Source organism: Panthera onca, chromosome A1, assembly GCF_046562875.1.
Source record: "Panthera onca isolate mPanOnc1 chromosome A1, mPanOnc1 haplotype 2, whole genome shotgun sequence".
NCBI classification, from domain to species: domain Eukaryota; kingdom Metazoa; phylum Chordata; class Mammalia; order Carnivora; family Felidae; genus Panthera; species Panthera onca.
The window spans coordinates 220,965,158-220,982,770 of NC_138339.1; the positions used below are offsets into that span (position 1 = coordinate 220,965,158).

General features: G+C 36.3%; 1 protein-coding gene across 5 annotated transcripts in view; it reads left to right on the forward strand.

The window, feature by feature from the left end:
• Positions 1–17,613, forward strand: part of WDFY2 (WD repeat and FYVE domain containing 2) — a 183,182-nt gene that overhangs the window by 108,650 nt on the left and 56,919 nt on the right. For all 5 annotated transcript variants that reach the window (XM_060637251.3, XM_081795289.1, XM_078433984.2 and 2 more), the window contains one exon: positions 13,124–13,178. In XM_060637251.3, coding sequence (XP_060493234.1) covers positions 13,124–13,178 — 55 coding nt within the window. The remainder of the gene's footprint in view (positions 1–13,123; positions 13,179–17,613) is intronic.

A 17,613-nucleotide genomic window follows, 5' to 3' on the forward strand; every position in this document is an offset into this window, starting at 1 on the left:
ATCAGTCTCTTTTGTGGAGGCAAACGCAGAAAGAAGACACCTGTGCTCCCAACCAGGAATGTTGTATCTCTGTTCATGAAGCTCTTTACCTCCTCTCTTCAGTAATGGTTTTGCATAGACACACACATGAGTACCTCAAAGCTGTCTACTTTGTGATACTTTTACTGGATAATTAAGGAGATGACACGATTTCTTCTTTTATTCTTACCACATTTGGGCTGAGTTAAGTGTTCCTGTTTATTTTTTGTATGACCTCGCTGGTTGGTTTGAGATGTATTTTTTCTGAGAGGAAAACCTATACAGAGACTGTGATTCAGTTTTCTTTATAAAAATTAGATTTATCAAGCATTGAATCAGTTTATATGCTCTGATACACAACAGGCAAAACAAGGAATCAGTAGCTAATAATCTAATTTTAGAATATATTTCTGTTCCCTAAAGTAATGCTGTATATTAAGAAATGAATCATTGGCAAACTTTCAATTAGCAAGAAACTAAAATATTTTATATATTTATATATATATTTTTTATATATATAATATATATATATTATAGATATATTTTATATATATTTTATATATATATTATAGATATATTTTATATATATAATATATATATTATAGATATATTTTATATATATTTTATATCTATTATATATATATTATAGATATATTATATATATATTTTATATCTATAATATATATATATTTTATATATGTATATATTATATATTATATATATTATATATAATGCATATATATTTTATATATGTATATATTATATATATATTATATATATATTATATATATATTTTATATATGTATATATTATATATATATTATATATATATTTTATATATTTTATATATGTATATATTATATATATATATAATATATATATATATCAACTATGTATAAGGTACCATGGTTCTATGAGTAGAATTTTTTAGAATCTATTTCATTGCACCTTAACACTTCATAGGTGAGCAGGTAGGCCACGCTTTGAAGCTGTGTAGCACTCCTTTACTGTAAACTTGTACTGAAGGGTTAGGGCGGCTGTGGGAATAGCAGAGGAGCCAAGCTCATTGCCTTCTAGCCTAATTATTATTGATTGCTAAAAAGTTCTTATATTTTGCAGTGGTTGAACATTACTTTGGGGGGGGGAAGAGAGAAGGAAGGAAGGAAGGAAAGGAGTGAGGGAGGGAAGAAGGGAGGCAGGGAGGTAGGTAGGAAACTGGTTAGGAGATGTACTTGGCCCAGGGTGGGGGCCGCCGCCTTGAAATGTATGTGAAGTTTGGGTATCATTGCAGGGGATGTAGATGCTTTAGTTTCTTCCAGCACGTGGGCCTTACTGTGCCCCTGTCATGCCTGGTACCTTGGGTGGAACCGAAAGCTGCCTCACAGCACCATGGATTATAGTCTGCTGTTCCGTCACTGCCTGCATTTCACAGGAGAATCCAGGGCATCCCTGGGAACTTGTGATATGTAGGAGTCTAAGGATGACTAGAAAACCCACACGTTTCATTTTAGTGAAATGAATGATAAAGTACCGTCTGTTGACCTCTAATTTAGACTGACAAAGAGCTGAGTAATGACTTGACTCAGGTGAGATGACCTCTGTAACCAAACAAGAGCCATGGTATCTACTTGACAGATACATTTTTGTAAGCCAATAGAAAGTAATCACCATTCTTGTGAAACATGTCACAAGAGGGTTGAGAATGGCATGTGTATACACAAGCATGAGCCTTCGTGTACATTCTTTAATGACAGGGCATGCTGGCAACTTTTCTTTGCAGTATGATGTTGCCCAAATAAAGTAATACTACCTTCTGATTGATTCATTATGGAAGACCTGGTTTTCATAGGGATTCAAGGAGATAAGGAGGAGTAGAAAGAAGTTCACAAATGCACAAAGAAGCTTAATAGCATTACTCCGTTGTTACTCTTTGCTCCATCCTCAGCCCAAAGCACTGGCCGTTAGCAACATCCCATAACATTGGAACTTAACCAGTCTTGCCATTTTTTTCCTCTTTCCTTAATTTGACCTGAAACATGCCTTTTTTCCTTTCCTTCTAAAACTTAGGAGTAGAATGGTGCTTCACTCTGCCTTTGGAGTTATGACTGTGCTAAACGTCCCATTTAACCAAGTACTCTATCCTATATTGATCGCCTCACTATAACTACCACAAATCAAGAATTTTAGTGGATCCACAGTGTGTCTTCAAGAACTGTGATATCACTATTTTTCAGTGTTAGTCCAAAACCACCACCTATGAATCTGTCTTTTTTCACTCAGAGTCTACCAAGTAATGGGAAACAATCCCATTCACAGAAGTTAACAACAGAACTCTTAAAAGTGATCTCAAAAAGAAATAGGAAATTTAGTGAAAGAAAATTATAAAAATTTGCTAATGTACATTAAAAAAGGCTTTTAAAGGTCAGTTCTTCTCTTCCTGAGTTTAGAAGGTTTATTGCAATTCCAATCAGAATTCTTAATGTGATCTTTCTTGTTATATAAAAAGATTATTCTAATGATCATTGAGCTACATTTCTTTTTAAGAAGAGAAATTAGGAGACACATAGCCTCTATGTTACCACAGATTTTATATCTGCAGTAATTAAATCATTTTCATTTTGACCCAAGAAGACAATAGGAGGTCAACAGAACAGCGTTAGATAACTCCCAAATGGACCCAATTATATGTAAGAACATTGAATATGGGAAAGAAGACATCACAAGTTAGTCATGGATGGGAGAAGTTATTAAATAAATGGCTTGCTTTTAAGAAAAAGATCGATTTTAATCCTTTTCTCATGTCTTACAAGAAGCTTTGATGTGCAAAGTAAAGCCTTAAAAAAAGAAAAGCAAAAAACTAGAAGTAAATAGAGTAGACATTTATAAACAGTCTCTATCAGGAAGAATGTGTAAGCGTAAAACAATGCAAGTCACAAAGGCAAATATAACACTTGCATAAAATTCAAAATTTCTTGGTGTAAAAAAAAGATAGATGCAATTTCAATGAAAATAATAAATTGTTGCTTAAAATATGACCAGAAGGATAATATCTTCAATCAGTGAGAAGCATATACAAATAGATAAGAAAAGCACTAAAATTCTATAAATAGCAGAAAAGTCATAAAAGGAAATACTAAGGGCTAATAGACATTTTAATGTGTGAAATTTTTTAAAATTTATTTTTACCTACATAACATTGACTTTATTATATACATGTCAGCCAGCATTGAATAAAATAGGCTGTCTTGTGCATTGATAGAGGGGACATAAACAGGCATTAACTATTTAGAAAAAGTATTGATCATATGTAATAGAGCTTGAGAAGTATCTGTACTTTTATATCAGTAACTCTGTTTCTAGAAAACCATCCAAAGAAAATAAGCATAAAAAAAGATTATTTATTATTATAAACAGCATTATAAACAATCTTTTTTTATGCTTATTTTCTTTGGATGGTTTCTTTGGATGGTTTATAATAAAAACATTGGTGTCTTAGAAATGTAATAGGGATTAATTAGATAACATCTTATATGTAGCCTTCCATTGGAATATTAAGTAGCCATTAAACATGTATTTTCAAAAAATATTTGATGTTCATGTGATAATGTTAAAAAGGAGAGCTATAAAACAGCATCAGTGGTATACTGTTCCAATTTAATGTGTTGTTATGTATATAAGAGAAAAGATGGAAAAGCAAAATCATCAAAATATTAACAGTAATTAGCACTGTTCGACAGAACTATAGACTTAATTTTCCTTCCTGATAGTATTCCATTTTAAAATTTTATCTGTATCATATTACTTTTATAATCAGAATAATAAACATTTAAAATGAAGCACATTTCTAAAAATAAAAAGTACATTTCTTTAATACATCTATTTCTGAATGTGAAATTCAAGTAGGCAAAAAAAAAAAATGAAACTATAGAATATTTGAAAACTATCATCGGGGCGCCTGGGTGGCTCAGTCGGTTGAGCGTCCGACTTCAGCTCAGGTCACGATCTCGCGGTCCGTGAGTTCGAGCCCTGCGTCGGGCTCTGGGCTGGTGGCTCAGAGCCTGGAGCCTGCTTCCGATTCTGTGTCTCCCTCTCTCTCTGCCTCTCCCCCATTCATGCTCTGTCTCTCTCTGTCTCAAAAATAAATAAAGGTTAAAAATAAATAAATAAATAAATAAATAAATAAAAAGAAAACTATCATCATTTCATTGAATAGGTATACAAGTAGATCTAGAACTTTGGATAGCTGCATTTTTTTCTAGGACGCCTGGGTGGCTCAGTTGGTTAGGCGTCTGACTTCGGCTCATGATCTCACTGTTTGTGGATTCAAGCCCTGCATCAGGCTCTGTGCTACCAGCTCAGACCCTGGAGTCTGCTTCAGATTCTGTCTCCTTCTCTCTCTGTCCCTCTGCCCCCCACCCCCCAGGGAAAAAAAAAAAAAACATTGGAAAAAAGTTGCATGTTTTCTTATATCTACAGAACATTTACAGAATATCTTGATGAAAAGGAAAATCTTAGTAAATTCTGAAAAGTAAAGATACTATGTTTTCTGAATATAAACCAATAAAGCTAGAAAGTAGCAACAAAAAGATAGCCATAAATATAACTGCTTATTAAGTAAGCATTTTTTCTAAGTAATTTATTCATTTAAAGAGGAAGTAAACATATAAACGATATATTCCTGAAATACATAAAATGCAAAAATTGCTTTAAATGAGAACCACTTTATATATAAACTTATGGAATACAGTCAAATCTGCATTAGAGAATTTTACCTTAAAATATTATTACTTTAAAATAAAAATTTACACATGTGAACCTAAGCATTTAACTTAAGTTATCCAAAAGTGATAAAATAAACCAAAAGAAGGTTGGAAGAGAGAATTCTAAAAATGACTCCTGAAATTAAAGATGGAGAAAACAAAAGGATAGTAAATGAAGCCAAAAGCTGGGTTTTATTTTTATTTTTATTTTATTTAAACAATTTTTTAACATTTATTTATTATTGAGAGACAGAGACAGAGCATGAGTATGGGAGGGGCAGAGAGAGGAGGAGACACAGAATTTGAAGCAGGCTCCAGGCTCTGAACTGTCAGAACAGAGCCCAATGTGGGGCTCAAACCCACCAACTGCGAGATCATGACCTGAGCTGAAGTCGGACGCCCAACTGACTGGGCCACCCAAGCACCCCAAAAGCTGGGTTTTAGAAAGTACTGATAAAATAGATAAATTTCTTGGCACATCTCATTAAAGAAAACAAGAAATAAAAAGTATATAATTTGGAGCATGAAGAAAGAGATGTAACATTTTGTGTATATATATATATATATATATATGGCCACTTAGTTCTGCCATAATGCAATGTGCGTTTTTAAAAATCACTGTACTGTATAGAATTGCAATAAAAGCCATAAAAGTCTTAGGGAAAATGAATTTAGGAACACAATACTCAAAAACATTGTTTAAAAAGAGAAAAAACACAACTTAGTGATACATAAAAAATAAAGATGGGACACTCGTAAAAATGTAGCATAGTTTTAGACGTGCTAAATGAGGGAATACATAAACATTACAATAACTGTGGTACTTTATCTTGAAAAAGCCCTGAAGTTTTGTGGAAGTGTGCCTCGGAAGGATTGCAGCTTGTGACTTATTTGAAGTGGTAGGCGGAGGTTATCTGAAGTCAGAAGGCAGATGTAGATAGATGTGGCTCTCAAGGGTTGGTACACTGAAGTAGCAGGTAGATGTTGGAGATCTGTGTGTCTCTGTTTTATGTATTCATACATAGCTTGGTTCAGTTTTTTGGGCTCATCTAGTGTTTCTGGACAAAATTTTGCAAAAGTGACATGAAATTTGAGCTATGCTCAAATTGTTTCCCTAATTTACCAGTCGTGTTGAAACAAACTAACGTTTGTAGTAGAACTGCTTTTCTATGAAAGAGGGTTAAAAAAGCATCAGAGGACAATGTTATATTAGTTCCATGGTAATATATTTGAACTCTTCAAGGAAGTGGATGATTTTTTAATAAAATATAAATTAATAAATTTGACCCGAAGAGAGATAAGAAAGCTTATGAGACCCATAACTGTACGAGAAAATAGGAAAGTTATTAAAGAGCTGCTATTAAAAAAAAGAACCAGACATTCAGTATTTTATAGCAAAATTCTCTCTAGTTCTTCTGTTAAGTTGTTCAATATATTCCAGAAGTTTCTTTAATTTTTTTACTGTTTATTTATTTTTGAGAGAGAGAGTGTGTGAGCAGGAGAGGGGCAGAGAGGAAGGGAGACAGGCTTCATTCAGACTCTGAGCTGTCAGCACAGAGACTCACACGGGGCTCGAACCCACAAACCGTAAGATCATGACTTGAGCCAAAGTCGGATGCTTAACCTACTGAGCCACCCAGGTACCCCAGAAGTTTTTTGGTTTTGTTTTTTAAGGGAAGACTCCTTAATTCATTTCACAAAGGTAGCATTTATTTATTTTATCTAACTCTCATAGAGTACTTACTATATGCCGGGCACTGCTTTAAATGCTTTATAAATATTAACCAAATCCTCACTACAGTCTTATGACTCTCCTTATTACTGTTAAAGAGGTCCTGAGCGGCTTGTCCAAGATCATATAACTAGTACGTGTTTTAGCCAGGATTCAAACCAGACAGTTTGCCTCCAGTACCCAAGCTCTTAACCTAATAACCACTGTGCTTTGCTGTCTTTAAATGAAAACCTAAGGAAAATAGCTGTCTGTTTCCTCAGCAGCTTTCTGAGTTGTATGAAGCACAGCACTTACATCTGTCTTCCCCAGTGGCTCTTAAAAAGGCTAGATAGTGTAATATTCCAGAAAAGGAGGGGAAGCTAAGTTATGATCAAAATTTAAAGCAGGGGAGAAGAGAGCTGGCAGATAAATTCCCTCTCCATCCCTTCCTCCAACAGATTCCTCCAGCATATAAGCCTGATGTTTAAACTCTGCCAGAGACTTCCTGTATGCTAGAGGACCAACTGGGCCTCTTCATGAAACATGGGCCAGCTTGGTGACGGACCACCTAACTTTCTCTGCTTCTCTTTGCTTTTCCTTCACTCACACTGCTGATATTGCACCTGCAAATAAAGCAGTAGCTCTTAAGTTTTGCCTCACGTCCTTCTTTTTAAGAAACTAAGCTGTGGTAGGATTTAAGGAGGAAATTCACAGAACAAGAAATGAATATGGCAAATAAACATATAAAAAGTACTCTAGCTCATAAGCAGTTAGGACAATGCATATTAAACCATAGTGAGTTATATTTTTTTGGACATCAATTTGGCAAAAAATGGAAAAGATGAGTAATATCCACTGCTGATTACGTATGGGGAAATAGGCTATCGTATGAGGGTCAGATGGCAGGGAACTGAAATGCTGCATACTTCCGGAAAGTGAGATCTGGCAGAGTTTATTAAATTATTAAATGTTTATGGGGCGCCTGCATGGCTCAGTCGGTTGAGCGTCCGACTTCAGCTCAGGTCATGATCTCACAGCTTGTGAGTTCGAGCCCCGTGTCAGGCTCTGTGCTGACAGCTCGGAGCCTGGATCCTGCTTCAGATTCTGTGTCTCCCTCTCTTTCTGCTCCAGCCCATTTGGATTCTGTCTCTGTCTCTCTCAAAAATAAATAAACATTAAAAAAATTAAAAAAATATATTAAGTGTTTATAATCTTTGAGCCAGCAATCTTTTCAACATGTACATTAATTCATATGTTTATACATGCAAAGGCATTTCTTGCTGTATTGTTACAATAGTAATATATAGAAGACAAATACAATGTCCATTTAACAGGGAGTACATGAATAAAGTATGGCGTATTCATGTTTTGGAGTACTAGACAGCCACCAGAAAGAATAAATTAGAACCATGTGTTTTGCCCTAGAAAGATAGCTCTGATGTATTATAAACGAAAACAGCAAATTGTAAAGTAACGTCTATTGTGTGACCCTATGTTTGTGCAATAAAACAAACAAAAAGCCCTATAAGTATATGTATTTACATGTGTTAACATAAAGGTAAAAGAGAAAGAAAGATGTAAAAGGAGATACCAGACTATTAACTCTGGTTTCCTTAAAGGGATGAGATAGAAGGTGGAGATAATTACTGACTTTTTACTTATACATAACAGAGTTGTTTGATCTGTTACAGTGAACATTAAAAACAATTAGGTATGGGGAGAAATCAGAAGCTTTCCCACTAAAATCAGGTTTAAGACAAGGATGACCCCCTCACCATTCTTTTTCAATGTTGTACTGGAAGTTCTAGCTGATGCAGTAAGATAAGAAAAAGAAAATAAAAGATATACTGATTGGGAAGAAAAAAAACAAAACTCTTTGTAGATGGCGTGATTGCCTATGTAGAAAAATCTAAGAAATGTTGACAAAAAAATTGACCAAAAAACCTCCTGGAACTAATAAACAATTATATTAAAGCTGCAGGATGCAAAGTTAATATATGAAGGTCATTTGTTTATTATATGCCGGTAATGAACAATGAGGGTCTTGGAATGGAATTTGAAATTAAAAACAGTACCATTTACATTAGCGCCCCCCAAAATGAAATACTTTGGTATACATCTAACAAAATATGTACAAGGTCTATATGAGGTGAACCACAAAACTCTGATGAGTAAAATTTTTAAAAAACTGAAATAAATGGAGGGAGATCCATGTTTGCAGATAGGAAGACTCAATATTGTCAAGATGTCAGTTCTTCCCAACTTGATCCATCCATTCAGTGCAGTGCCAACCAAAATCCCAACAAGTTATTTTATAGATATCGACAAACGGATTCTAAAGTTTATATGGAGAGGAAAAAGACCCAGAATAGCCAGCACGATATTGGAGAAGAACAAAGTTGGGGGATTGACACTGCCTATCTTTAAGACTTACTGTACAGCTATAGTAATCAAGATTGTCAGCGTGGGTGGAAGGGCAGACAAATAGGTCAGTGGAGCAGAATAAAGATCTCAGAAATAGACCCTCATAAATAAAGTCAACTGAGGAGCAAAGGCAATACATGGAGAAAAAAAGTATAGTCTTTTCAACAAATCTTGCTGGAACAACTGGATATCCACGTGTGAAAAACAGATAGAGACACAGACCTTATACCCTTTACAAAAACTAACTCAGAATAGATCACAGACCCTAAATGCAAAATGCAAAACCGTAAAACTCCTGGAAGGTAACACAGGAGAAAGTTCAGAAGACTTTGAGTTTGGTGATGACTTTTTTTTTTTTTTTTTAATGTTTATTTATTTTTGAGAGAGACAGACAGAATGTGAGCAGGCATGGGCAGAGAGAGATGGAGACACAGAATCTGAAGCAGGCTCCAGCCTCTGAGCTGTCAGTACAGAGCCTGATGCGAGGCTCTAACCCACGAGCTGTGAGATCATGACCTGAGTTGAAGTCAGACACTCAACTGACTGAGTCACCCAGGTGCCCCTGGTGATGACTTTTCAGGTATTATGCCTTAGGTATGATCCATGAAAGCAAGAATTGATAAACTATGCTTCATTAAAATGAAACATTTCTTCGCTGCAAAACACACTGCCAAGGGAATAAAAAGACAAGCCACAGAATGGGAGAAAATATTTGCAGAAGATATATTTGATAAAAGGAGTTATCCAAAATATATGAAGAACTAAAACTCAACAATAAGAGATGAACAATGAGCCAAAGACCTTAATGGACACCTCAGCAAAGAAGATCTACAGATGGCAAGGCATATGAAAGATGCTCCACTTCCTGTGTCATCAGAGAAAGGCAAATTAAAATTAGATACCACCACAGCTGTTGGAGCGGCCACAATCCAGAGCGCTGATAGCACCAAATGATTCCAACGATGTGGAACAGCAGGAGCTCTCCTGCATCGCTAATGGAAATGCACAATGGTACAGCCTCTTGGGAAAACAGTTTGGTCGTTCTTCTAAAACTAAACACACTCTTACCATACAGCCCAGCAATCCTTACTATTTATCCAAAGGGATGGAAGACTTACGTCCACACAAAAACCTGCACACAGATGTATATAGCAGCTTTATCGATGATTAACAAAATTTAGAGGCAACCAACATGTCCTTCTGTACATGAAAGGATAAATAAACTGTGGTACAGCCAGTCAGTGGAAGATTATTCAGGGCTAGAAAGAAATGAGCTATCAGGCCATAAAAACACATGGAGGAAACTTAAGTGCATGCTGTTCAGTAAAAGAAACCAATTTGAAAAGGCTGCATACTGTATGATTCAAAGTGTATGACAGTCTGGAAAGGATGAATCTTTGGAGACCGTGAAAAGATCAGTGATGCCAGGGATTGGGTGGGAAGAGAAAAGATGAATAGGCAGAGCACCGGGGATTTTTAGGGCAGTGGAAATAACTCAGCATGACACTAAAATAGTGGACACATGTCAGTATACATTTATCAAAGATCACAGGATTTACAATACTAGGAGTGAACCCTACAGCAGGGTTCACTGTGGACTTTGGGTGGTGATAATGATGTGTCAATATAGATTCATCAGTTATCATAAATGTACCACTCTGGTGTGGGATGTTAATGGGGGAGATTATTTGGAGGGGAGCAGGGAGTATGTGAGAAATCTCCGTACCTTCCTCTCAATTTTGCTGTGAATTTACAAACGCTCTAAAAAAAGTAAGTATCTGAGAAAAAAGTTAGGATGATAGATATGTGGTCAGTTGAATGTAAAGAGGGGAAAATAGAAGGATGGATAAAACATTTTTTTAAATGTGCACATTGTTGATCTACTGAGCTTTGGTTGGGCAAACCTAAGAAAATAATCTAAGCCACAGCCATACTTGCATATTATACTGTTAGTGAGTGTTAATAGATAAAATCTCTTAAAAAGTCAATTTGACGGGGTGTCTGGGTGGCTGTCAGTTGAGCCTCCGATTCTTGATTTTGGTCCAAATCATGATCCCAGAGTTGTAGGATGGAGCCCCATGTAGGGCTCCACGCTGAACGTGGAGCCTGTTTAAGATTCTCTCTCGGGGCTCCTGGGCGGCTCAGTCAGTTAGGCGCCCAACTTTGGCTCAGGTCATGATCTCACAGTTGGTGGGTTCGAGCCCCGTGTCAGGTTCTGTGCTGACAGCTCAGAGCCTGGAGCCTGGTTCAGATTCTGTGTCTCCCTCTCTCTCTGCCCCTCCTGCACTCACACTCTTTCTCTCTCTCTCAAAAATAAACATTAAAAAAATAAAATAGGCTGTTTCTTTGATCAAAAAAAAAAAAAAAGAATGAAAGAAGGCTGACAAAATCCCGCCAATTTTCTCCACGATTGTGTGTTGCTATTTTCATAAGAAAAACAAATGAACAAAAAATTAAGTTTACTGGCAATTGCAAAAATTGTAAAAAAAAAATTTAAGTGAACTGGTAATTGTGTTGTGTATGCTAATTCTAATATGTTGATTCTAAATACAGATCTGCATCAAGTGGGTTTCATTTTATATCGTGCCTTGTTGCGAAAGGAATGGAGCTACCTTTGGCTCAAACCGGAGAACCATTTCAGTATAATCAAAGTAGCACATGAACTCTATGAACTTAGTAAACACTTGCCTAGATCATGATGGTCTTTAATAAATCTATTTAGTGTGTGTGTGAGGAAACTTGGGGCCCTCTAAAGCGGGAGGCTCAGGAGCAAGCTACTCTTGGTTGTGATGGAGGGCGGTTGAGAATTGCTGCGTAGACGTGTACCCACCTTCCTTACCCCCACCGTTAGCTTCTCACGGGAGAATGACTTTACTACTTAGCCTCCTCTCTTCCATTGTGAGTCTGACTCTTCAGAAATGAGAAATGAGTAGAGTGCTACTTCTTGAAGGAATAACTGATAGGAATTAAAAAGTGACAAGTTGAATAATGTTTTTACTTAGAAAATCATGGTGAAGAAAATCCATTTTGTAGCTAAACTTCTTAAGGAGGGATAGGGTAGAAAAGTGAACACTCAAAGGAATTTTGATACGTCCTGTATTCTGTCATATCTGTCACCTCATGCTTACCTTTGTGGCATCTATCACAAAGACAATAAAATAATATTTTCTTCTAAAAAGTTACACTGTATCAACTCAGTAAATACCCAGATAGCAATTAAGGAGTTTATACATCTGTCTGCCCACACACCTTTCTTTAAGTCATCAAGAGAAGATTCTGGAATCCTCCAAATGTTTTGAACAGATTCATTGTTCTGTTTCTAAGCTCAGACGAAGGCATCAATTTATTATTCTTTGCAGCTTTCCTTATGTTTGACAACTTACTCTTTAGAGTATATGGGTATTTGCATTTGAAAGACTCAAAACCTGGCTGAGGCTTATAAACACTTGATTAGTTTCTACATATAGGTCATTGTATATGTAGATGCTTAGGTGAAGTGTACACACACACACACACACACACACACACACTCACCCACTTGTGTTTTAGGTGTCCTCACAAAGAGTGTATTCAGTGTGTTGTATAGAAACTATTTTTGAGTAAATTGATCTCCAGATTAATCTCATCAGATTGGGGAGATGCCTTTCACGTATCTGTTTGATGGATATTTATTGATTTCTTAATGCACCAAGACACTGTGCCATGTACCATAGGGATATGGGCACGAATCAGATGCAGCCTTGAGAAGCTTGTTGTGAGGAAAAATAAGTTACTGATATTAGAAACAGAATCTTTAAAATACCCGATTTGTCTCTCTAGTACAAGATTGGCATCTCTTTGCTCACTGGCCAGAGCCCTGCAGATCTTCAGCTGTGGCACTATTGAGAAAAAAGTACTTGGAATCAGGGTAATCTTCAAAATTGACTAGTGTCAAGACTCTGAACTTGATCCAGTTTTCTTCTCATACATAAGTAAAAAAAAAAGAAAAAAAAATGAACTTCAGCATTAAAAGATAACAGTTATAACTACATTGGATCATAATTATGATTGCTACTTTTAAAGGCATACAAAAATGCTGAGTTGATTGGCAAAATACTAATGTTAGATGTAATTCTGTGCTTATGTTTCTTTATACCATCTAGTTTTATCGAAACATAATTATTCCCTTAAAGAATTTCTTTTTGCTTGATATTTTTCTTCTCTTTTACAGGAATTTATTTTATCAGAAGATTATAACAAGATGACTCCTGTGAAAAACTATCAAGGTAGGAATGAGAGAGTGGTGTTTTTACCTAGACTTTGAAATGTTTCTTGATGGCTTCACTTTACAATATTCATGGGGAACAAAACAAAGCAATCCTTTGAGGTGAATATTGTCCTAGTCTTTAGGTTCCTCAAAAAATTAAAAATAGATCTACCCTATGACCCAGCAATAGCACTGCTAGGAATTTACCCAAGGGATACAGGAGTGCTGATGCATAGGGGCACTTGTACCCCAATGTTTATAGCAGCACTCTCAACAATAGCCAAATTATGGGAAAAGCCTAAATGTCCATCAACTGATGAATGGATAAAGAAATTGTGGTTTATATACACAATGGAATTCTACGTGGCAAGAGAAAGAATGAAATACGGCCTTTTGTAGCAACGTGGATGGAACTGGAGAGTGTTATGCTAAGTGAAATAAGTCATACAGAGAAAGACAGATACCATATGTTTTCACTCTTATGTGGATCCTGAGAAACTTAACAGAAGACCATGGGGGAGGGGAAGGGGAAAAAAAAAGTTAGAGAGGGAGGGGGGCAAACCATAAGAGACTCTTTAAAACACTGAGAATAAACTGAGGGTTGATGGGGGGTGGGAGGGAGGGGAAAGTGGGTGATGGGCATTGAGGAGAGCACCTGTTGGGATGAGCACTGGGTGTTGTATGGAAACCAATCTGACAATAAATTTCATATTAAGAAAGAAGGAAAGGAAGGAAGGAAGGAAGAAAGAAAGAAAGAAAGAAAGAAAGAAAGAAAGAGAAAAAGAGAAAGAGAGGCCTAATGAAGTTGAATGACTTGAATGACTTGGCCTATGGTCCTATAGCTGGTAAAGTGCAGAGCCAGACCAGGTCATTGTGATTCCAGAACCCCCAGCCTTTGTCCTTTGTCTCTACTACACCACACTGCTGCAAAGCAGTGCAGCAGCATGGAGAGTGGGGCCAGTGTCAGGAGTGAGCTGTTTCACATGGGACTCATTTCTTTTTTGGCTAAATATTTTTAAAGGCTTAGAGGGTTCATGTTGTCTAAGGGGAAGGAATTATGGTTTTATCGTGTCTTCAACAATGGCAGTATACCATAGGCTATGGCCAGAATATGGATCAGGAGCCATTTTCAGTAATGATTTATTTATCCAGACCAATAGTGTCATGGGATCAGAACATTAGAGGTGGATCTTTTAACACTTAGAGGTTATTTCATCCACACTTCTTGACTTCATTCATCCTGCATGATCATCCAGCCTCTCTTTTGATACCTCCAGAGACATACCTAGCAACCTGTCCTGATTTTATAAAATTCTAAGCGTTAAGTTCCTTATTTCTAGATTTTGAGCCAAAATTCATTTCCCTATGGATTTAGTCTTTAATTTTTTTTCACATAGCACTTACCAAGTATTCACTGAATACCTAATGTGTTCCAGTAACTGAGGATTTTAATAGTGAATAAGACATGTATAGTACCTGCCTACAAGCGTACCCTGGTCCCCTCCTCTCCTCCTTTTATCCCTTCTCTTTTTTAGCCTAAACATTTTGCATTCTCCTTTACATGGCCTGAATTTTTGTTCTTGAAAAAAGTTTTTTAGTTCTCTTGGTCACAGTTGTCTTGGGATATCATATTGTACCTTTGGGACCATTTAAAATGTGACACATTGTGGTAGGCAGCCTTTAAGATGGTTCCTAATGATCCTTGTCTCCTGGTATTCATGCCCTTGAGCATAGACTCCCCTTGAGCGTAGACTGGACCTGAAATATGGCAAATGATAGATATCACTTCTAATATTAGGTGACAAAGAGACTAGTCCTTCTTGCTTGCCTTCTCCTGCTCTTGCTGGTTCTCGTGGAAGCCAGTTGCCATCTTGTGAGCTACTTTGTGGAGAAGTCTATGTGGTAAGGAACTAAGGGAGGCCACATCAACAGCTGGTAAGGAACTGAAGCCTTCAGTTAGTTCAGCAGCCTGTGAGGAACTGAATCCAGTAGACACTTATATGAGAGAACTTGGAAGCAGGTCCTCCCTCTGTCAGTCTTTCAGATGAGACTGTAGCCCCATCCCATACCTTGATGTTATCCTGTGAGACATGTTTTAGCAGAGGTAGTACCAAGCTAGGCTGCACCAAGATTTCTGATCCACAGAAACTCCGAGATAAGAAATGTCTACTGTGTTAACCCACTAAGTTTTGGTGTAATTTGTTACACAATACATACAGATAACCAATACATACATGTAATGTGATAACCACAAAATGGTATTTCCTTGCTGTCCCGGTCCTGTTCTACTATAAAGGGTGAACTTTCTGATAGTCACTTTACACTGTGGGCTTTTGTGGAGCAGCTCAAATTCTTTAATGGTTCTCACTTTTGTTGTTACTAGGCTACATCGCCTGTACTTGTGAAGCTATTGCTTTTTTTGGGGGGGGGGGGGGAGGGAGTAGTTTTGTTTTGTTTTTAGCCTAAATGCTGGACTTCACATTCTGTTATTCATCATCTCATTTTATTTAGTCCATCATCTCAGCTTATCAAGATATTTTGAAATCCCAGTTGTCATTAAATCTTTTTTTAATGTAATGCTAAGCCCGTGAGAGAAACAAGAGGGAAAGTCCCACGTACCAGAAGCAAAGAAAAGAACTAAAACTCAAAGTGATAGTATACTGTACCTGACATGCAGCTGTCTTGGGGAGAAAAATAGAACTTCTAATAGCTTGAAGCTTTTGTATGAACATTCACTTAGGGATGGAAGAGAAAGCCTAGGGCTTGAGTGAGATGGGAAATTGCAACTGATATTTACATATAAAATGATATATAGAGAGGGGGAAAAGGCTTCCGGATAAATGAAAATTGCAACCTAAAATTTTGGAGTTAGAGTACAAATTTAAATCATACATGTAGGGCTAGAGGCAGCCTTAAGAATTTAACATAAAAATTGGTCCTGAGCCGATGGTGTCCTTGTGATACCTGCTAGAAATAAATTCAAAAGCTCTCTTCAGCAAGACAAGTCACACAAAGATCCTGCAGCAAAAACAAGCCCTGCTTAAGATACGTTCATAATAATAAAAATAAAATAACAGTTAAATAACAGTTAAATAACAGTTATTAACAAATAAAAGTTAAAATCCACTATGAGTAAATATTAACAGATATCAAAAGGGAGGTGAACTATAATTTTTTCAGGCATAAAAAAACAGAGAGAACTCACAGACCTGCACTAAAAGAAGGAAGTCCTTCAAGAGGGAAGAAAATGATGCCAAAGGAAAATAGGGAATGAAGAACACACAAAAGAATGAAGAGCACCAAGCAGATCACTATGAGAGTTTTTCCTATTATTTACAGCTTGTCAAAAGATGACTTACTATTAAATAAAAATAATAACAAAGTAGCATGAGGATCATAACATGTGAAATTAAAATGTTTGACAACAGTAACACAAAAACCAAGAAGTGGGGAGAAATGGAAGTATACTATTGTAAGATTCTTATACTACACATGAGGTGATATAGAATCACTTGAAGGAAGACTGAAAGTTAAAGATGTATACTGCTGGCCCTAAAGCAACCATAAAATAACAAATCAGAAAGTTACGACTAATAAGGCGACCAAGGAGATAAAATGGAATCATAAAAATCATTCTCAGTTCTCATTCTCATTCCCCTCCCTCCCCCCAAGAAAAGGAAGAAAAAGGAAGAAGAACATATGGGAAAATAGAAAACAAATAGCAAAGTGATAGAGTTAAACCTAACAGTTCTCAATAGTCATATTAAACGTGTGTGGTCTAAGGCCAATTAAAAGGCAGAGGCTGTCAGATTGAGTGAAAAAAGGAGACCCTAAATATATACCACCTAGGAGAAATGCACTTTAAATATAAAGACCTAAAGAAGTTACAAATAAAAGGATAGCAAAATATATACCATGCAAAGACTAGTCAAAAGAAGGTTGGAGTGCCTATGTCAATATTAGTCGAAGTAGACTTAAGAGAGAAGAATATTACGAGGGATAAAAGATTGTATTACCAGAGGTTATTTCAAAATGACTAAGGGGTTAGTCCATCAGGAGGACATAACAATCCTAAATGTTTATGCACTTAATAAACATAGCTTTGAAATACATGAAGCAAAATCTGATGAAACTTCAAGAAGAGAAATAGACACATTCTCAGTTGTACTCAGAAATTTGAATATTCCTCTCTTAATAATTGATTGAATAGATCAATAATTGACAGAATAAGTAGGCAGAAAATCAATAAGGTATAAAAGGTTTGAACAGTACACAGCCAAATTACTCTCATTGATATCTGTAGAACATTCCATTCACCTAGAACAGAAGATACATTATTTTCAACTGCGTACAGAACATTTATCAAGATAGACTACATTCTGGGCCATAAAATGAGTCTCAATAAATTTGGGAGAATTCAGGTCATGCAAGATGAGTTCTCTGAAAATGGTATT